Here is a 23,865-nt window from a genome sequence, read left to right as displayed (position 1 = left end):
TTAGCATACTAACCACACACACACACACACACACTTAGTAAGATTCACGGGGTCGTGAGAATTAATTTATATATAGGATTCATTTTTTAAATGCAAAATTATTATTATTATTATTATTATTATTATTATTAAGGGTACACACAGTTTTAACTGGGAAAGTCGTAGAGGCAAAGGACTCGCATTGGAAAAAGGTGTTTTGGAATTCTTTATTGAATTTAAGTATCTTTGGTGTTTAATGGTAGATAAAATAATTGGCTATGTTGTTTAGAGCCTTGTTTATTCACAAAAAGAACTAGCAAGATTTAGCGTAGTTTCAATATTTCAGTGCCAGTGAAACAAAATGATCCCATTGTTGAGATATTAACACTGTCTTGCTACAGTATAAAAATAATTCGAAAAAACATGCAAAGAAAACAGTGTTTATAATTGACTTGAAATAACTGAAGATGACTCTTTGTTCAAATGCCAGCAGTAACAAAAACTGCACAAATGTTGGATTTTTAACGTATCTTTAAAAATAATTCAGTCATATCGCTACGATGTCTGCATTGTGACAGCTTAAACTGATGTCTAGCACTGGGGCATCATGCCGCAGACATGTAGCATGATGTCCCACCCAGTCACATTATCCTGACACCAGGCCGACCAGTCCTAACTCTTAATGCCGAGCGCCAAGAGACAGCTGTTAGTACAATTTTTGCAAGTCGGCCGATGATCGAATCCACGACCTCACGCTTCCGAGGCGGACTCTCTAACTACTAGGCCACCGGATTGGTGTACAAATCTTGATACAAAATAAAAATATTTGTTTCAGAGTAATTAATTGCTTAAAACAAGTTCCGTTGTGGTTTTTTCCTCCCGTTTTTTTTAAGAATAAAATTAAATGCATGGCTTAATTGAATCGGAAGAAAGTTTGCTGTGTTCACCACTGTCATCAATATTGATTCGGGCATTTGCAGATGCAATGTAAGTGTAATCGTAGATTTATTTTGGGTGAAAATTTATTTTTAAAAAAAATATTAATTTAAACTGCACTTAGATCAACTGAATAAATCGATATTATAACGGTTTCAAATGGGACACAGATTGAATCGTACAATTTTCTTATTGGAGAACCTTGTATTACTTTCATTTTCGCGACATGAATCATATGCTAGTACCACAAGAAAAATTCAACTTAGAGAATATTTTAATGGACGGTATTTGGCGAGAAAAGAACTGTCAGATATTGCAATTTTTTAAATTCACCAAAATCTGATAGGAAAAAAAGATATGTCTACCAAATTTAAATTAATTCAGTCTCGTGTGTGTGTGTGTGTGTGTGTGTGTTTGTGCGCGCGAGCGCGCTTTCATATAATACTATAACATACATTTATAATTGTAGATGGTCATATTTGGCTTGAATTATATGACGTGAATGCAATGATAAAACTCCTCCCCCAATTTTTAGATAAAAGCAGGATTTCACTGATTCAAAATTACTTCCGTGAGATTCGTTTTAGAAATTCGTGGATATGTGGTTACATAAGTAATCTTTCTCAAATTGGCTGATAGGATTTTATGTGCATCTTTTTACTCTCAAGATGATAATAAACACGGATCGAATATCGATTTACCTAGTCTATGATGTTTATTAACCAAAAATCTTATTTTCCGAAATAATACACATTAGAGAGAAATAATTTAGAAATGACGTAAAGGTTTGAAATAAATTATGCATAGATAAGTACATAATCGTTTTCATGAAGACCAGAAATGTTGTGGAACTTTTTATTATAGTTTCCACCCTTGAATACATTTCATTAAATTGTTCCACAGTTGGAGTTAACACAAATAAATTACATCCAGCCCCCCCAAAAGAAAAGAAAACAAAACACACAAAATTCCCCAACAAAACTATATAAAAAAATTGGGTAATTGGAAACCTAATAAAATTACTGGTTAATAATAATAATAATAATAATAATAATAATAATAATAATAATAATAATAATAACATTGAGGACAGAATAATTCCGGTCATCAAGTAATTTCTTTAGACTATTTTTGAGCTAAATGAACGTTCGACAACCTTCAAGTAATTACTGCTAAACGATAACCCACCACCTCCATTGGAATGCTGCCCAATAATAAAAAATTTGTTATCTGACAGACATTACAAAATCGGCTTAATTTTCCAAACTGATCTTTGAATGAGGACTTAGACGCCTATATATTTTCACCATGTACATACATGTTGATATCACTCGGGCATTGTCGGGTTTAAGCGTCACTTTAATATGTACTCGACATTGTTATTGTAGTATGTTTCAAGTCTTACAGTGTTCGTGTAATATGTGTGAAGTCTTACAGTGCTCTTGAATTATGTGTCAAGTCTTACGTTTGTTCTTGTAATATGTGTGAAGTCTTACAGTGCGCTTGAATTATGTGTCAAGTCTTACGTTTGTTCTTGTAATATGTGTGAAGTCTTACAGTGCTATTGAATTATGTGTCAAGTCTTAGTGTTCTTGTAATGTGTGTGAATTCTTACAGTGCTTTTGAATTATGTGTCAAGTCTTACGTTGTTCTTGTAATATGTGTGAATTCTTACAGTGCTCTTGAATTATGTGTCAGATCTTACGTTGTTCTTGTAATATGTGTGAATTCTTACAGTGCTCTTGTATAATGTGTGAATTCTTACAGTGCTCTTGTATAGTGTGTGAATTCTTACAGTGCTCTTGTAATATGTGTCAAGTCTTACAGTGCTCTTGAATTATGTGTCAAGTCTTACGTTGTTCTTGTAATTGGTGTGAAGTCTTACAGTGCTCTTGTATAATGTGTGAAGTCTTTCAGTGCTCTTGGGGTGACATGTACATTATATGAAGAAATAAACTCTAGCAACAGCACGCCCTCCTCCCCCACAAAACCCCCAATAAAGCAAACAATTTCTCTTGCTGGAACTAAAAATTGAGCCACTTCAAATTCAGTTTCGATTTAGGCTGAATTATAAATATTGTCAGCTGTGTACTTGATTTCAGAGAGATCGAAAAGCGTTTACACCTGGTCCACGTGTAGCATGTGCAGCAAACACATGTCGATGTGTAGCACGTGCAGCTATAAAATGTAAAGTGCAAAAGAAAGCGATAAGATCGAGGTGAGTAAAATAGTTCGTAATATTAACATAAGAGTGAAAGAAAGTACGATTCAAGTCCTTATTAAAACGATACACTAATATGCATGTTCCTATGTTCATTGTTGACAGTGTATTTTTTTAAACAGTTACTAGTCAGGTGAATTACATTCTTTTTCATGCTTTTGTCAGGGTAAATACCATTAGAATCGCATATTTATAAATAAAAATTGTAATGTACCTTTGTTTAAAAACATGAAATGCAGGCATTACGAAGTCCATGTTATTGTTCGGATCATTTATCGATAAATTGATCAGACACACAATGGTGGATTTTAACAGTAGTCATTGGCATTGGTTTCTCAACAAATTAAAATTTGGTTTTTAATTAATCGCATTATGGCCTCAACCAATTTTAATAATATCAACGGATCAACTGTATGTTTTGATGAGACCGAACTAACGGTTCGAAGCGTTGGATGTATTCACGTTGGAGACAATATGTTTCAGAACGGACTCGATTGGAATAGGCCGTGTTTCCAGGGCTGCTCGAATGGAATTCGTTAACGGAAACGCAAATAAAGAACTCAAAAGAAGATAACAGTAATCTGCGTCATACCGTGTTCTCTCCATTTACCGGTGTTCCACTAAGTAAAATTTGGGTTTATTACGAAACTATCACTATTAGTCTTGTAGTCTTAGCCATTGTTTCTTATTTTTTATTTCAACAAGCACCAACTACATACATGTATTGACATACTGGATTACCTACGTGCTGTATCATTTGTACAAGCTTATAACTTGGGTCCAGTTGCAAATTACCATGTCTGCAGTTGCATAATGCGCCGTCCGATCTGGGTCAGTACAGTTTGTTGTGAACCTAGGATTTATGTAGTTTTAGTGAGACCCGATTTTTAAGCGAGTGTATACGATAAAATAAAGTTCCCCAGACAAACAGTTTAGACGTGTTATGAGATTTACCCTTTTTGTAATTTAGGTTCGAAATTTCTTCAGTGTGTACATCTTGTTACTATGACTGCATATACTTAAGTAAGGCGACAGTTATGTCCATTAGTCTATATAATGGAATTACATAAAGCGACAGTTGTGTCCATTATTCTATATAATAAGATTGTTCTATAGTACAGTTTTAATCTTCTCAATTTTTAATATTTGTGCCTTCCCATCACCGGGAAAAAAAGAAAACTTGCTCGAAGTGTGGATTCATTGCTTTCTTGGACCTACAACTTTTTATGTTGTTATTATTGATCTGATCTTGAATGCGTCTAATGTTGGGTTGTGTTCCTCAAGGGTTCAACCATGGACGAAACACACACGCGTAGACGCGCGGACACACATTATTCATGTAGCTGCTGCGTATGAAATGAAGTTGGATCAAAAATATTTCAAAATGTCATTGCAAATTGATATTTTAAATTACATTTTACGCCCCCTTCCTCCAGCACAGATCTTCTTCAAAGAGTCAGAAGGCATGTAAAGCTAATAATGACACTACTGCGAGTAATATTACTACAGAATTTCCTGAATTTCCACCCAGTGGTACTATACATGGCATAACGGACAGACGGACGGAATATATGACATCAGTCTGACTCATTTTCAATAGTATTGTGATAAAGTCCAACATTTGAGATTTTTATATATATATAGTAAAGTTGATCTTATGTGTTTGGCCAAGTAGAAATAACACACACACACACAAACAGATATATATATATATATATATATATATATATATATATATATATATATATATATATGATTTGACAGTCCATTTCTGGTCAATTATCGACACAGACATAAATACTAAAATCTGATAGTCTCCAACTCGCTTGACAAGGCAGTCTACAACTCGCTTGACAAGCGATGATGTGCTAAATATATGCTATTGTACTGGTTTTCTCACCAGTGTTAAATGTAGATGTATTTTAGATTTGAAGAGTTTGACTTTTGTTGGCACCACTGCTCGCAACTGACAGTGAAACTGCATTTTGCAGTATTATGACAAGGTGGAATCTGTAATGTAAGTAATGTATTTGATATAGAACCTGCAACATTGAATTCCGATTCAAACGATTTAACGTGCGATTAGAGTTTTTGATGAAGGCATTGTAGATAGGGGGCGGAGTTGCTGGTAGTGTGTTGCCAAGGAAACGACATAATAGTGTAAATTCCAGTTCTAATATACTGCGTCAAGTTCTAAACGAATAATACTGTGTTTATGTGGCCTAGAAAGAAAAAAAAAAAAACCAGCGTAAACTCGGTAGCAGGTAAAGTTTCGTTCGTTGTGCCAACTTTGGACATGCGGAAACTAACATTTCGCTATATAAAATTTCTCATGCTTAGATAACACATATACACATGCGTGTGTGCAATTATAATTTCAAATTGACATGTATATACCAATCGGGGGAAAAGTGCTTGTCCCTGAATCGCAAATTGTATTTATCGATAGGATGGTTAATTTGTTGATTTTTATGGCACTTTGAGCATTAATAATAATAATAATAATAATAATAATAATAATAATAATAATAAACTATCTTTAACGAGGATAACACATTTGGTCATGGCTGACCCATCTGCCACGTGGTCCTCAGATTGGCTGTATCATGCCTAGAAAATGATTTCATTTGATTAGCTGTGTCTTGCCAAGTCAATGATTGCATTTCATTGACTGTATCATGCCTAGAAAATGAGTGCATTTGATTGGCTGTATCACGCCTAGGAAATGATTTCATTTATTGGCTGTTTCACGCCTAGGAAATGATTTCATTTGATTGGCTGTATCACGCCAAGGAAATGATTTCATTTGATTGGCTGTATCATGCCTAGGAAATGATTTCATATGACTAGCTGTGTCGTGCCTATGAAATGATTTCATTTGATTAGCTGTGTCGTGCCTATGAAATGATTTCATTTGATTAGCTCTGTCGTGCCTAGGAAATGATTTCATTTGATTGGCTGTCTCATGCCTAGGAAATGATTTCATTTGATTGGCTGTATCACGCCTATGAAATGATTTCATATGATTAGCTGTGTCGTGCCTATGAAATGATTTCATTTGATTATCTGTGTCGTGCCTATGAAATGATTTCATTTGATTAGCTGTGTCGTGCCTATGAAATGATTTCATTTGATTAGCTGTGTCGTGCCTATGAAATGATTTCATTCGATTAGCTGTGTCGTGCCTATAAAATGATTTCATTTGATTGGCTGTATCATGCCTAGGAAATGATTCCATATGATTGGCTGTATCATGCCTAATAGATGATTTTTTAAAAATACATTGGATGCATATTCTGTATCATGATGGAGAGTTATCAATTGTTATAAAGCGGAAATCGTATCCGCGCCGGGTAAACATACTACAAACATGTTTCGTGCAAAATTAGATTTCTCATTTCGCCCGGTGGTTGACCTCTTGGTCTAGGGTCAGCCCCTGTTGACTGAAAGTCAAATTCTAGAGCATAACCGGAATTCCAGAGGAACGCTAACCAATTTAATTACTCAATTTGATATTTACCTAACATTTGCCCCAACAAGGAGGCCAGTAATGCGGTCCGTAAAAATCCTGGCGAGTTACCTATTTGGGTAGTACTTTACAATATATAAAGCTCCAGCAATTAATTTGCATTAGAATTGTACGTTCCTAAATAACTTGGAATGTAATCGTGTTTGCTTTTTTGGTGCGAACATTAATTAGAAAATAAAGACTCTCTAAAAGCGGTATGTGAGAAAGCTTGCCAGTAGCTTCTCGTGGGTCGGTGGTTCTTTCTGGGGTTTTCCCGGATTTTTCCTCCACCATTAATACTGGCCGCCATGTATAGCCTATCGTGTTCTAAAAAATGGCGTTAAACCCTACAACAACAACAACAATAACTCTCTAAAAGCAGCATCTCAGTAACGCACGATAGCAAATAATGTTCTCTATAATGTGACAAGGACAATGATGTCTCCTTTATAACAATTTGATATCTCAAAAATTTCTTGTTTGATCTTTTATAAAATGTTCAACCATTTTGTACAAGTTGTCTCCCAGTTGTCATGAATTTTTCTGTTGTTGAAGTAGCAAAGCCCAATTGTGTTGAATGTATATATGGTTATTAGTGGGCGGAGGATGCTTACAGAATCTGAAAGGGCAGTGATTGAAACATAATAGATAAGTTTTTGTTTGTTTCTGCTTTACATTTCCGCACATTATGAGAAGTGTTGTGCGCTTTTGAGACAACGAACACACTTTTTTTAAATCTTGTTATTTGAGTGTCCTTCACACACACACACACACACACACACACACACACACACACACACACATACCCCAAAAAAGAGAAAAGAAAATAACAAGAAAAACCACAAATATGCGCAGGGTATTATAGAACATTGTATGTTTTTATGTACATTTGGTCCTTATCACATTTTTACCGAACATTCTTAGCTGTCACGCGTTAATAATGTTCGTCTTTTAGACAGTCTTTTTATTTTCTAGTTAACTTTCGCACCAGAAAAGCTAACGTGAAAACAGTTATTTACGAGCGAATAATTCTAATACAAATAAATATACTAAAGTCACTGCTCTTACTGCAAAGTAAACAACAAACCAAAGACACTGCTCTTACTGCAAAGTATACAACAATACCAAAGACACTGCTCTTACTGCAAAGTAAACAACAATACCAGACACTGCTCTTACTGCAAAGTAAACAACAATACCAAAGACACTGCTCTTACTGCAAAGTAAACAACAAACCAAAGACACTGCTCTTACTGCAAAGTAAACAACAGTACCAAAGACACTACTCTTACTGCAAAGTAAACAACAATACCAAAGACATTGCTCTTACTGCAAAGTATACAACAATACCAAAGACACTGCTCTTACTGTAAAGTATACAAGAATACCAAAGACACTGCTCTTATTGCAAAGTATACAATAATACCAAAGACACTGCTCTTATTGCAAAGTATAAAAGAATACCAAAGACACTGCTCTTACTGCAAAGTAAACAACAGTACCAAAGACACTGCTCTTACTGCAAAGTAAACAATACCAAAGACACTGCTCTTACTGCAGAGTAAACAACAATACCAAAGACACTGTTCTTACTGCAAAGTAAACAAGAAACCAAAGACACTGCTCTTACTGCAAAGTAAACAACAAACCAAAGACACTGCTCTTACTGCAAAGTAAACAACAGTACCAAAGACACTGCTCTTACTGCAAAGTAAACAATACCAAAGACACTGCTCTTACTGCAAAGTAAACAACAGTACCAAAGACACTGCTCTTACTGCAAAGTAAACAATACCAAAGACACTGCTCTTACTGCAAAGTATACAAGAATACCAAAGACACTGCTCTTACTGCAAAGTAAACAATAAACCAAAGACACTGCTCTTACTGCAAGGTAAACAACAATACCAAAGACACTGCTCTTACTGCAAAGTAAACAACAAACCAAAGACACTGCTCTTACTGCAAAGTAAACAACAGTACCAAAGACACTACTCTTACTGCAAAGTAAACAACAATACCAAAGACATTGCTCTTACTGCAAAGTATACAACAATACCAAAGACACTGCTCTTACTGTAAAGTATACAAGAATACCAAAGACACTGCTCTTATTGCAAAGTATACAAGAATACCAAAGACACTGCTCTTATTGCAAAGTATAAAAGAATACCAAAGACACTGCTCTTACTGCAAAGTAAACAACAGTACCAAAGACACTGCTCTTACTGCAAAGTAAACAATACCAAAGACACTGCTCTTACTGCAGAGTAAACAACAATACCAAAGACACTGCTCTTACTGCAAAGTAAACAAGAAACCAAAGACACTGCTCTTACTGCAAAGTAAACAACAAACCAAAGACACTGCTCTTACTGCAAAGTAAACAACAGTACCAAAGACACTACTCTTACTGCAAAGTAAACAACAATACCAAAGACATTGCTCTTACTGCAAAGTATACAACAATACCAAAGACACTGCTCTTACTGCAAAGTATACAACAATACCAAAGACACTGCTCTTATTGCAAAGTATACAAGAATACCAAAGACACTGCTCTTACTGCAAAGTAAACAACAGTACCAAAGACACTGCTCTTACTGCAAAGTAAACAATACCAAAGACACTGCTCTTACTGCAAAGTAAACAACAGTACCAAAGACACTGCTCTTACTGCAAAGTAAACAATACCAAAGACACTGCTCTTACTGCAAAGTATACAAGAATACCAAAGACACTGCTCTTACTGCAAAGTAAACAACAGTACCAAAGACACTGCTCTTACTGCAAAGTAAGCAACAATACCAAAGACACTGCTCTTACTGCAAAGTATACAAGAATACCAAAGACACTGCTCTTACTGCAAAGTAAACAACAGTACCAAAGACACTGCTCTTACTGCAAAGTAAACAACAATACCAAAGACACTGCTCTTACTGCAAGTAAACAACAATACTAAAGACTGCTCTTACTGCAAGTAAACAACACTACCAGACACTGCTCTTGCTGCAGAGTAAACAACAGTACCAGAGACACTGCTCTTATTGCAGGTAAGCAACAGTACCAGAGACACTGCTCTTACTGCAAAGTAAACAACAATACCAAAGACACTGCTCTTACTGCAAAGTAAACAACAAACCAAAGACACTGCTCTTACTGCAACGTAAACAACAGTACCAAAGACACTGCTCTTATTACAAAGTAAACAACACTGCCAAAGACACTGCTCTTACTGCAAAGTAAAGAACAGAACATATATTTATGGATTTAAAATAAATACTAACATTGGGACTAAACAGTTTTTGTTGACGTTATATATATATATATATATATATATATATATATATATATATATATATATATATATATATATATATATATATATATATATATATATATATATATATATATATATATATTATGACTCATTAATGCAAATTAATTACTTAGATATTGTATATCGTTGCAGTGGCCTACACAAAGATACATTTTTTTATAGGACTAGTAGTTGATATGTAATTACTGATCTTGCAGTGTCATACACACGAACATGCATTTAGAAGTACATACATTTGCATACATAATATATACTCATAATATTTCCATATATTTTTTACTTTTTGTTTTTGTTTTTGGTTTAACGCAGTTTTCAGTACATGATAGCTATGCATGGCAGCCGGGATATGGGGGGGGGGGGGGGAGGAAGCATCCCAAACATCCATGAAGAGCCATCGATCAACGGTAATTATTAACAAGCTTCCTCACATACCCATGCTGGCCGAGCCTGAGACTCGAACCCACGTAGAGATGAGATGGTGATCTGTGAAGGCGAGCTCCTTAGACCAATAAGTCATCCTGTTGTTTTGTTTTTTTTTAAATACCCCCATCTGATCATCCTTAGTTACTTGCCAGTGTCATATGTGTTATATTTAAAAGCCTTTGGATACACATAGTTGTACATTTACATTTTCGTGGTAGGCATGTCTCTAGACAAATATGGGAAAATTTTACATTTTCGTGGTAGGCATGTCTTTAGACAAATATGGGAAAATTTTACATTTTCGTGGTAGGCAAGTCTCTTGACAGATATGAGAAAATTTTACATTTTCGTGGTAGGCTTGTCTCTAGACAAATATGGGAAAGTTTTACATTTTCGTGGTAGGCATATCTCTAGACAAATATGGGAAAATTTTACATTTTCGTGGTAGGCATGTCTCTAGACAAATATGGGAAAATTTTACATTTTCGTGGTAGGCAAGTCTCTAGACAAATATGGGAAAATTTTACATTTTCGTGGTAGGCAAGTCTTTAGACAAATATGGGAAATTTTTTCTTGAATTTATGGCAAATGCTTTTGTGACCTTTATATTGTGGATAAAACTTTTATGGAAACGCGATCAAATTTATCGTTCTCCGAGGTCGTATGCGATAACTGCTGATATTAGTCCAGAACGGACTTATTGCATACAGTGTCGTCTGCATTTGAATAGACGGTCTCAGTGTATTCAGCGCCATCTGCTTTTCAATAATATCTCAGATTCATACCGGTCAATGATTTCCTGATTGTATAGTGTAATTTGCATAAGAATATGTTCTCACTTGCATACAGTTGCCATAATTCTTCCAAAATGACTGATGATGGGAAGTTTCCATTATCATGGATATCGTGTAAAGTTTACCTTTCACTATTGTAGTGTCAGCCGTGTAGGTGACCAGGGCGATATTGATCTTTGTACAAAGTGTACTTTTAGAAAATATATTTCTTTTTCAGATCGATGCTACATGCGGTTTACTTATAAATTAGGAAAGTAAATTCATGCATTCAAATGGTTTCAATACAACAGCGTTGATTCTGTACCACATACAGTAATTTAATTGGTGAATTACCAGAGATATTAAGAAAGAAAGTAGCTGATGATGAAATGTAAATAAGGTATAGATATTGTTGTAAAGCGCTTAATGGTCAAGGCCACAACAACAGCAACCACTCCTTTCATCCACTCCCTCCTCCAAAATGTTTTTCTCTTTTTTTTTTTCTTTTCAAGCTTTACTTGATTCTACATTATTACATAATCTATTTCCCGGAAACTTTATGAATGGTTTGCTTTGGAGCAAGGAAAAAACTTACTCCGTTTAAGGTGAAAAGGTCAAGGTCACTGCGACCTATTGGTTACTACTGTCCAAATAAGGCAAGTCCAGGCTAATGCCAATGTATAGAACTATTTGAAAAATGTTTTATACAACCATCATCGTAAGTTCTACATACGGGATATTTTCTTTTGTGCCTGGCAGAAATTCAGTAACACTCAAGCGAACAGCAGCACTAACCGCTGCCATCACATGGCGTTTAAAAAAGAAGGGGGCGGAATTGACTTAACTTTATTTCTGGTGGCTGACTTGTTAAATCGTGATTGTAGAATACGGGGTGATATTTCAGCGGTCTGTTAACTTCGTTAGAATAAGCCGTCCTTCATTTTACGAAGCTTGGCCTCCCAGTGAGGTATCATCAAGCGGTCTTGACTCGCTCTAACCCCCAGGGCAAATTCACTGTTGTTTGATTATGGGAAATGTTCTTAACAAGATTGGTTCTCTTGTCAATGTGTTACGATCGCTCTGAAAGCGCTAGAGCAAGGTGGCCGGGTTAGTAGTATGCTTTCAAATGCATCGAGAACGATTCTGCACTAGTTTTTAATTCTTGTTGAAAACTAGTGATCTGTTAACACCGCTAAATCAAGTAGAATTAACAGATCACGAGGAATACCAATTTTAAATAAATTAAATTGTCTTTAAAAGTACTTAGGACCTTTCTTTTTCTTGAATTTTCAATAATATACATCTAAATTAACATTCATCTTTAGGCAAAATGCATTTGTAACTGGAATAACTATTTATATTACATATAAAATGAAGGTTTAAGTGTATGTATTTATTTTAAACAAGTAAATATGGATTTATGGAGAAATGAACAAGAAAAATCTGTTTCAATTAAATTCTTTGCACATTCAGACGTTGAATAGGGCTAGTTAATTGTAATGCTTTCAGATGAATGGACTAATATTTTGTTTTAAATCAAATATATTTTTGTTTTAAATCCTTCATAATTTTTATTTTAAATCATTAATATTTCAATAGTTAATGCTGCAAAATATATTAAAGTACCTATGCATACAAGTCTCACCGTCTTCCACGTCATTTTAAAATGTTGACACAAATTACCATGGAGATGTATTATGAGGAAGCATTACACTTTTAAAAAGAAACATTTTTCTCTTCAGTACCATCTGGAATATAAATGATAAAGATTCTGTTTAATTCTAAAATTGAACATCTGCAATACGTTTAGGTGATGTTTATTGTATTTTCACTGGTGTTATTAAGATTTTCTCGTTATTTTCATAAATTTATGTTCATATATAATCTGTAGTGTCACTTTAAGTTTCATTCGTCTGTCAGTGTCGGGTAGTTTCCAGTGTCTAAATCCAATTATTGTCAGGTAGTTTCCATTGTGTCATGTAGCGTCGAATGTCTAAAATCCATTCATTGTGTTAGGTAGTGTCCAATGACTAAAATCCAATCAAAATTTAAAAAAGTGTCAAATATCTAAAATCCAATCATTGTGTTAGGTAGTGCCCAATGTCTAATGTCCAATCATTGTCAAGTAGTGTACAGTCTCTAAAATCCATTCATTGTGTCAGGTAGTGTCCAATTTCTAAAATCCAATCATTGTGTTTGGTCATGTCCAACGTCTAAAATCAAATCATTGTGTCAGGTAGTGTCCAGTGTACAAAGTCTATTTATTGTGTCAGGTAGTGTCCAATGTCTAATGTCCAATCATTGTGTCAGGTAGTGTCCAGTGTCTAAATCCAATCATTGTGTTAGGTAGTGTCCAATCTCTAAAATCCGATCATTGTGTTTGGTAGTGGCCAATGTCTAAACTCCAATCATTGTGTTAGGTAGTGGCCAATCTCTAAAATCCAATCATTGTGTTTGGTAGTGTCCAATCTCCAAAATCCAATCATTGTGTTTGGTAGTGTCCAGTCTCTAAAATCCAATCATTGTTTCAGTTAGTGTCCAGTGTCTAAAGTCCAATCATTGTGTTTGGTAGTGTCCAATCTCTAAAATCCAATCATTGTGTTTGGTCGTGTCCAACGTCTAAAATCCAGAATACAAAGTATGGTCACCGGAAGGTAATTCATGGTAAATGGACCGATTCAGTGTCATTTTTGCTCTTGGAAGGATTTGATAAATTTTGACAGATTTATTAAGAATTATACAATTGGTATCGACAAAGTCATGTAATTTTTAATAATTTAAACGGAAAGACCTGGTCAGGAATAGTTACTGTATTATATCCACTGCTGTCACATAGTCTGTACACATTAAATAGAATGTGTGCGGTTTATTATTTTTGATATTACAACACGTTAACCTATCACTTTTTGTGATTCTTATTGGTCCAAATAATTCAATGAAATTCTTGCGCAGTATTCTTTTTACTGATTGGCTGCGATCGTGGGCAAAGTTTCTTTCCTCCGCTGTATGGAAATTTTTCTTTTTACTAATACTATGAACATTTGGGCGGCCATTTTTTTAGTAGACTGTCCAAAAGGAATTTGAATAAAAAGGAGACTTAGCGAATGTACCCTACAGGGGCTCATTACCCATTTTATTGCCTATCATGCGCTGAAAAATGACGTTAAACCATAAACAAGAACAACAGCAATAAACATAACTAAAGGTATGGGTCATTTGATAGCGTTCGTGGGTGGGTGCATCTGCGGTAATCATGTAACACGAAATCCGCTCTATACACAAGAGTGGTTAGATGATAACTTCTGGATGTAAATAAACTCGCCTTTGTTCGTAGAAGAATGTGGACATAAACCGGTCTCCCAAGTGACAGAACGTTAAGCCTCTCAAACCACAGCATTTTTACGCGGTACAATAGCTAAAACGATCTGTTTCTTAGAGCATGCAATACCGATTCTCTCCCGCTCCAAATCAAGTAATACAAATACATATACGGTCACAAATACATTACAGTAAATACAGAATTTTTTCACCCAGTAATCATCCTTTCACGTGAATGTCAAACAGCTTTTAGTATTGAAAGTGACAAATCTGTATTGTAATTTGTTCTTTTTTCTATTTCAATTAAAATAAAAAAATATGTAACCAATACAATCTAACATGGATGGGTATTAATACTAAATTATGAAACTCGTTGAAAAAAGCTAGACATTATTTAGTAATACAATTTAAGACATATCACTAAAACAAAAATAACATGTGCTATGTCGTAAATTGTATTACTAAATAATGTCTTACTACCCAAATAACGGGCTTGTATAGCGTGTTCCGATGTCGGTTGACATCGGAACGAGTAGTCAAAGTTTCAGGATTATCTCACACACCTGGCAGCCCACGTTTAACACTCTTCCACAAATTGATATGTAATTAATAAACGTATTGTGCTGTTTTTATTCTGGTGGAATCAAAATCTGACACTAGCAAATGGACGCATTTTCATGTTCCGTTGACATACATTTGAATTTGTTAAAATGCGACGGTAGTCGAGGTATGCCGAAGTAGGTTCAAGTAAGTTCATGTTAGGGCTATGTTTCTTGAACGAAACGAAACGTTGCTTACAGTTCCAGTAGACATAATATATATTCTATTCGTTTCGTTAAAGAATAATATTTCAGCTTAACCCGATTTCAGCATTCCCGGCATTCGTCCCTTTCCAGCCAACTGAAATGTAGGCCAACGAAACTTGAAAACAGGTCCATCTCTTTTTGTAAGAATTTGAATTTATTAGAGAAATGATATCAGAGAAGTAAAGTCTGACTAAAACATTACGACTTGACTTTGTAGAAAAGCTTCGTCATTTTAGTTGCCAGTTATGTGAGATATTCCTAAAAATTTGGCTTTCGTTACGATGTTAGTCTATCAAACCCCGCTGCACAGCGCTGTTAGTTAAGCAGTTAGACCCTGACGCTCATAACATAAATATCAACGTCGAGGTCTTACATGTAGGACTAGACATTATTTAACTCGTTTCATAAATTCAGTATTAAATCATTACCTATTTGAGATCCTCTGTATATGATCTGCAGCGGATCCCCATGATACAAGACTAAGCTGTAATGACTCGAGTACAGTATTCACATCCTGTTACTTATAGGTCATCCCTCAGTTGGTTAAAATTGTTATCAACGTTAAGTTTAATTCGGGAAAAAACCCACACTTTTTTGATGGAAGAATACTCTTTTCGAAGTATGTTAGTATATGTTTAATGGCACATCAGCACACACCTGGTTATATAGTGATTTTTAATTTTGGGCACTCCTAAAAGGCATACAAGCTAAAATCTACTAGAGGTAAAAATCCTTAGTTATTTTTTTTTAAACCTTGTGAATTTATTTTGAAAATATGCTTCATTATTCAATAATTATTACCTATTTATTCCATATTCACGATACATTTTGTGTTGTGCCTAATAATAACGTGATTGTTAAGAGTATTTAAAAATGAAACATTGTCTGAAACTTTTACAAATTTCAAGACATTCTGAAGTGGTACATCACGAGACGCATCCAAGGTCAAAAAGATTGTTACTATTATTCGGCTCTTCTGACGTGGAGGAGGGCGACTTGGGCTAACTCTGCATCCTGGAGCTTGCAGGGAATCTTACAGCATTTATAAGGATACTTTTCAAGTTTAGACACATAATTATGCAGGCTGATGTTCAGAATTTTGTATAGATTTAAAAGCGGCTTGTAGTTTTTCTCGGGTACGGTGATTTTGTTTGGTCAAGGTCAAAGTGTGTCACGTTGAATTGCGTTATATAAAACCAACCCATGAAAAAGATCCTCTTTCATTCGTGTATATCACCTCCTAAACGCACAGATCCTTCTCTCGCCCACGAGATGTCTATAACAGGCCACACATACTGTCGAATACGCTAGATTCCCTGTTAAGATAAGCGGTGATAGATGTATTTTCTTAATAGATTCATTTATTGTTCGCTTACTTCGTGTATAACACGTCAGCCAGATCGTATGTACCAATGCATAGTTCGCACCTATCTGTAAAAGTAACATGTTCGTAGACGTATCATCTTGTAATTTGTACATTTGTCATCTTAAAGAGCAGTCAGATCTGAGCTTATGTTGTTCAGTTATTCACCATATTGAGCGCCTTCGCCACGGGTATATACGGTAGGTGAAATTAATATTCTGCAGAAGGCTAGAAAGGGATGTTGCTTGGTTTTTGAAGGCCCTTTCAGTTCCTTATTGGCTACATCCAGCCGAGGTAATGAAACCTACGTGCATTTGATCCTTTGTAAAACAAACTTTTTTGGGAGAAGACTGTTCGAAGTATGTATATAGTCTGAGGTTCTACCCGCTGAGTCAGCACACTTTATTTTGTTAAGGAAGGCTAGTATTTCATGTCGACTTTTTACAGTCTATCACTACAGATGACACACTACAAAGGGGAAATTTGAGTGTATACACCGCGTATCATATCCAATAGCTAGGATGACATAAATCATGTCAAAGACATGATTGACTCCAGTGAGATTTGTAGTAATTTACATGTAGTTGATCGTAATATGACATTTAATACACTAGAGTTAACTAAGGGAACACCCATATTTATTATATTGGCACTTGCAAATGATGTGCAAAACGTGTATAAGATTTAAACACTAAAGAATAAATATAGTTTTCCAATAACTTAGTCATAAATATACAATAATTCGAATCTGTAATATACAAATGAATGTCTTACATGTTGGACATGCATACGTCGAATATGGGACATTATTTAGTATATTGGACAATATTTAGAATATGGGATACTATTTAGTATATGGGACAATATTTAGTATATGGGATACTATTTAGTATATGGGATAATATTTAGAATATATGACAATATTTAGTATATGTGACTATTTAGTATATGGGACAATATTTAGAATATGTGAAAATATTTAGAATATGTGACAATATTTAGTATATGGGATAATATTTAATATATGGGACAATATTTAGAATATGGGACAATATTTAGAATATGGGATAATATTTAGTATGTGGGACAATATTTAGAATATGGGACAATATTTAGTATATGGGATAATATTTAGTATGTGGGACAATATTTAGTATATGGGATAATATTTAGTATATGGGACAATATTTAGAATATGGGACAATATTTAGTATATGTGACAATATTTAGTATATGGGACACTATTTAGTATATGTGACAATATTTAGTATATGGGATAATATTTAGTATATGGGACAATATTTAGAATATGGGACAATATTTAGAATATGTGACAATATTTAGTATATGGGATAATATTTAGTATATGGGATAATATTTAGTATATTGGACAATATTTAGTACAGGGGACAATATTTAGTATATGTGACAATATTTAGAATATGTGACAATATTTAGAATATGTGACAATATTTAGTATATGGGATAATATCTAGTATATGGGACAATATTTAGAATATGGGACAATATTTAGTATATGGGACAATATTTAGAATATGGGACAATATTTAGTATATGGGACAATATTTAGAATATGGGACAATATTTAGTATATTGGATGATATTTAGTATATGGGATAATATTTACTATATAGGACAATATTTAGAATATGGGACAATATTTAGTTTATGGTACAATATTTAGTATATGGGAATATATTAAGAATATGGGACAATATGTGCGTTGCAACATTTTTGCAATTGTTCTTTTTCTTTTTTAAGAAACCGATTGATTTCATTTCCATTGTTTCATTCTTACAGGGTTTGAATTTTTAAATTTTCTTTTACCAGATCTCAAAAAGAAAACAGTAGAGAAATCATTTCACACACAGCGTATAATTTAATATATTATTACTTATTTTGTTGTTCTTTTGTTTATTTTTAGATGGATCGTGTACAGAAGGTGAAAATCACGAACTTGAACCCTCACATGATATGTGTGCTTTGTGGCGGATATTTCATTGACGCAACTACAATTATAGAATGTCTTCATTCCTGTAAGTAATATATATATATATATATATATATATATATATATATATATATATATATATATATATATATATATATATATATATATATATATATATATATCTTTTGTTGTTTATTCTGTTTATTCTTTGTTGTTTTTTATCTTAATTTTTCTTATGTTGCACGCTTGCTTGGTTTTGATGGTTTTCTCTTCTATGACACAAAAATTGATTACAGCGCAAATACAGAACGGTTTTCCAACGTAGCAAGCTTAACAAGCTCTTCGTCAGAGGAATAAAAGAGTTACAAATAAAACACTAAACACAAAATCAAAGAAAAAAATCTGACTTATGCATGTTAGAATCACTAAAGTGAATTTACAAGACGATGTAGAAAAGTTAAAAAAAAGAAAAAGTGAAGCGCTAATAAACGAATTGTTTATTGTGTGTATCATATAGAGAAACGACACGTTTTGACTTAACTTCATGTTGTTAACGAAGGAAGGAAACACGGTGTGACGAAAAATCTACGTCATTTTCAAGATTTCCTAACGAAATTATATCCCGCTACATACAGTTTTGCATAGATGTTGTTAACGAAAGATGTCAAGACAATTGTGTAGCGAGATGATGATGATGATGATGATAATAATAATAATAATAAACAACATCGACATATATTTGCAAATTAGGCAACGCTTGTATATGCAGCGGTGTGTACCGAATCATTGTCTTGTTTGAGGTTTTTAGGTCTGCGGTACGCAACTACAATGTTAAATGTTTGACCGCTCCGGTGGCCTATTGTTTAGAGCATCCGCCTCGTATGCGGGAGGTCGCGGGTTCGATTCGCGGCCGAGTCATACCAAACACTTATAAAAATGGCACAAACAGCTGCCTCGCTAGGCACACAGCATTAAGAGGTTAGTGTTAAGACTGGTCAGAATGGTCTCAGAATAATGTGACTAGGCGGGACATTATGTTACATGTCCGTGTCATGATGCTCCAATGCTATAAACTGTCACACTGCAGACATCTTAGCGATATGACTGAAAAATTGTTAAAGCTACGTTAAAAATTCAAATCACACACACACTGAATCTCTTTTCAAAGGCATCTTCGCTATCCAAGCTTCCGATGTACGCCTTGGCGGATCGAATAGATACATTTGTCCTTTGTCCCAGTGATCTATTAGATTTCATGAGTTGCCTACCTTAGTATGCAATGCCAACTAACCATTAGCATGATTCATTGTACATCGGCTGAAAGTGGTGCGGACAATTGACCTAAAGAGGATAGTTTGGAAGTTTTAGCATAAAAAATATGATTATTTACCAGAGGGACACCAATACAGGTATATTTGAGTGAAAGGTATTTGTGCAAACACGGACCGGCAATAGAAAATTGCTTATTTATCAATCTATTCGGGCTGTGTGCTTCCCTATCTCGATCACGTATGAACAGGGTTCAAATTGGAACAACTTAATTTTGATTGGATGCGGTGGCTTGCCGTCGCATCCAGTGAAATTCACATACCCTATGCACAGAAATATCTGCTCGATACGACAGGATGTTGATAGGGGTTATCACATCGAAACTTTGGCTAACGAAGGCGTTTTTAAAGGTAGCAGGTTTTGAATATATGCGTTTGGTACGAACGAAAATGCCTTTTGGGAGATTTTTTATTACATGCAAGGGGATGCAGGTTGTTGGGAGTAGATAATGGTGAGAGTCTGTAGGTTTAGAGTACGTGTCAGTTTATGTGTGCCCTCCAGAAGGGTAGATCGGATCTCCAAATAACATACTGAACCTGTTTGATGACTCCGACGTAAATTTAATTATAGGATGGAAGTTAAAGGCAAATTTAAAAAAAAATATTTTGAAGTTTTCGCCCGTTTCGATTTATTTTGTACCTGTATCCTCAATAAATCTATATCAGGGCTGGAGGTCTATAGGATGCCTCGATGAGAAGCTTTTGCTCGAGTCTTCCCGTGAAAATATTGGCTTACAAAAGTGCCATTGTAGCAGCCATTGCAGTTCCATTAATTTGTAGGAAGTGTTGGTTGATGAATACAAAAAATTTTAACTTTAGCACACACATCTTTGCTGCCATTCATCACCGATTTTGGAGCGCAGTATTTTGTGTGAACATGTATAAACTAAGAAAACATTTTGATAATATTCCAGGTGAATGGAGAACTTTGATATACTATAGCAGTGGAAATAACCGTGATAAAAATCAATAATTACTCTCACCTTTTACATGTGAATAGCTAATTCCTTTCGTCAAATTACTGTTATCTTTAATAAAAGCTCTTCGTCTGTTTGTATAAAAAGAAAGAATCACACTGCGTAATTGTCGAAGTAATGGAAACACATTGCCTGGAGGTGGTGGTGTGTGAGGAAGGTGGTGATTTCCACTATTTCGGATGAGAAAATATGGACACTAGCATTAAAACCAAATGATGAGCATAATTATGAAACTAATTCCGAATGCGTTAGCATCTGTCCATGTTTTGTTTATGTTTGTTTGCTTTTTGTTTATCCTCTTTCTTACATTCATTTTAGTGGTTGGAAGTAGTTTTCGGAAAACATGGATTTTATATTGGTCATTTTCCTTAATCTCTCTTGTAATTTGTTATTTCTTTCTTTATTATTATTTTTTTTCAGTTTGCCGTACGTGCATTTTACGGTACCTGGAATCAAGTAAATCGTGTCCAATTTGTGACGTAATGGTGCACAAGACCAGACCGCTGGAAAACATCAGGTAACGGTACTGTTAATAATACCTTTCATGAATACAGCTGATTTCTCCTATTTAGACTGAGTAACGTCTTGCTGCTTTTCTGGGATAACTAAATAAAAGACTTTAATGGGATTTTCAATGTTTCAGATTTCACCAAGACACTTCAGACACGTCCATGAATAGTTTAAGGAGGATTTAAGGCTTTAAAATGAGAAGTGGAAACAAATTAAGATGGAGAGGAAAAATAAACGAATATCTTGAAGAAATAAACAGCATTTGGCCTTGTGTTCACAATATTTCTGAAAGATTTATTTTAAAGTATACATCAAGGTTGCACAACCTTTTTCGGCCAAGGACCAGATTGTATTTTCGAAGACCACTCGACGGCCGCAAACACTAATTTCTTTAATATAATTACTGTTCACGGGCCAGATTTCTGTGTTGTTTTAATTTTGCCCTAAAGGCCGGACAAAACACGTTCGCGGGCCATGGGTTGTGCACCCCTTGTATACATAAACAAACGTAGTACTTCACTATTTGTCTGGCTGTCGAATAAACGTTTCGTATTCTTCCTCTTCCTTTTTTTGTAATCGTCACTATTTCCTGTTCTCATGGGCTGGTGCATATTTTACCGGACACGTATCTTTATCGGACATGGTGTGTACAATTTTATATAAAATGTTTAATAAGAATCAGTGCATAAGGGTAAGGAACATTACGACTGCATACGTTGTGATAATAATACAATACTTGTCAGTTTCATATTTTATTTGAATTTCACTTTTGCAATTTCAGGTCGGACAAGACTCTTCAGGACTTGGTGTACAAATTGGTACCCTCCTTGTATAAAAGTATGATTTTTGCATTTTTTAATATAAAAAGTACTTGTTCAATTTATTAATTATAACCATGGTATAGGGGCCCCCAGTGGCTGAGTGGTCTAAAGCACTATCCTTTACTGATTCCTGCCACCTCACTTGTGTCCGCATGGGTTCAAGTCTCGGGCTCAGCCAGTGTGGGTATATGAGAAGATTTGCCTGTAGCTTCCTGTGGGTCTGTGTATCTTACCGGGGTCTCCCCAGGACCTTCCTCCGTTAGTTATGCTGACCGCCATGTATAGCTTTTCATGCGCTGAAAAATGGCGTTAACCTCCCCCAAACCCCAACAAAAACAACAATAGCAACATAACCACCGTATGATTGAAACTTCCAATTATAAAAATGATGGACATATGAATTCTAAGACAGCATCATCAACATTCGTTTCATCAATTTACATGAAGTTTTTCGGTGGAAGACTTTTGCAGAGGGATCTGAGCTGGGGAGTTTGTAGGTTGCTTTGACTAAAGATATATCTAACTCCCACTCCACTCTCCCAAAAAAATGTAACTTCTGGTTTGAATTATAAATAATGCTGCTATCTTTGCATTAGAATCGTGCACAAATACAGTATTTTTTGTTTTAAAAAAATATAACTGAAACGGAAAAGGTAGACCAGATTTATAATTGCTTGATTTATTTTTGAAAAATCAATTTACTGATGTTTTGCTTCACTTTTCTAGCTTTTCTTGAATTTTATTTTTTAATTTGTACTTTTATTTCTTTCAGATGAGATGAAAAGACGAAGAGACTTCTATATCCTGCATGCTTCAGATAGTAAACAGCACTTTGTTATTAATTAAGTGTTAATTAGTATTGTGTTATTAATTAAGTGTTAATTAGTATTGTTATTAATTAAGTGTTCATAAGTATTGTGTTATTAATTAAGTGTTCATTAGTATTGTGTTATTAATTAAATGTTCATTATTATCGACATTTGTTAAAAACTGAACAATTACACTTCATTCGTTTTTTCTTTGTTTTCGATGGATGGGTACCTACTTAAAAAATATGTTTAGTCTCAAACCATTTATATTGAAAATTAGATAACTTTGTAGCAAATTATTTCAGAAAAGAATAGAATGTTTTTGAAAAACAAATAATTAATAGGTTTTTTTTGTTAAAGCTACACAGATAAACATTGAACATGATACATATTTGAATATTATCATTCAAATAATGCAAACATAACTTCAAAGTATTCATGGAACACAAATGCCCAAAACATGAAAACTGACCTGAATGCAGAACTGAACAGGAGTACGGACGGACGGTCGACTGGACACGGGTAACTATATCCCTTTCTGCAATGGTACTGAGACATAAAGAATGATGCATTTTCTCTCCTGATTGCAGAGCCCTCTACTCCGAGCGAAGACCGTGGAGACGAGTTTTGTGACAGAATTATTTACACAGAAGACGAGAAAATCAGTCTCTCTCTAGAGCTTTGTTCACTGTAAGTTAAATTCGTTATTTTTGCATAGCGTTCTTGTATTTTCATCATACCACCAGTAACTTAATCTTCATATCTCGAATAACTCTCGTTG

At 34.6% G+C, this 23,865-nt stretch overlaps 1 protein-coding gene across 1 annotated transcript in view; it reads left to right on the top strand.

Annotated features, from left to right (window-relative positions):
* LOC149776494 (uncharacterized) overlaps positions 1-23,865 on the top strand; it is a 44,755-nt gene that overhangs the window by 8,150 nt on the left and 12,740 nt on the right. Inside the window, exons 2-6 of the mRNA XM_089940928.1 lie at positions 18,613-18,724; positions 21,365-21,461; positions 22,236-22,291; positions 23,048-23,095; positions 23,675-23,774. Coding sequence (XP_089797054.1) covers positions 18,613-18,724; positions 21,365-21,461; positions 22,236-22,291; positions 23,048-23,095; positions 23,675-23,774 — 413 coding nt within the window. The remainder of the gene's footprint in view (positions 1-18,612; positions 18,725-21,364; positions 21,462-22,235; positions 22,292-23,047; positions 23,096-23,674; positions 23,775-23,865) is intronic.

This window comes from Sinohyriopsis cumingii, chromosome 18 (genome assembly GCF_028554795.1).
Source record: "Sinohyriopsis cumingii isolate HCF-2022 chromosome 18, ASM2855479v2, whole genome shotgun sequence".
In the NCBI taxonomy this organism is placed as follows: domain Eukaryota; kingdom Metazoa; phylum Mollusca; class Bivalvia; order Unionida; family Unionidae; genus Sinohyriopsis; species Sinohyriopsis cumingii.
Note: the sequence above shows the minus strand (reverse complement) of the source record. Positions and strands in the feature narration are given on the sequence as shown.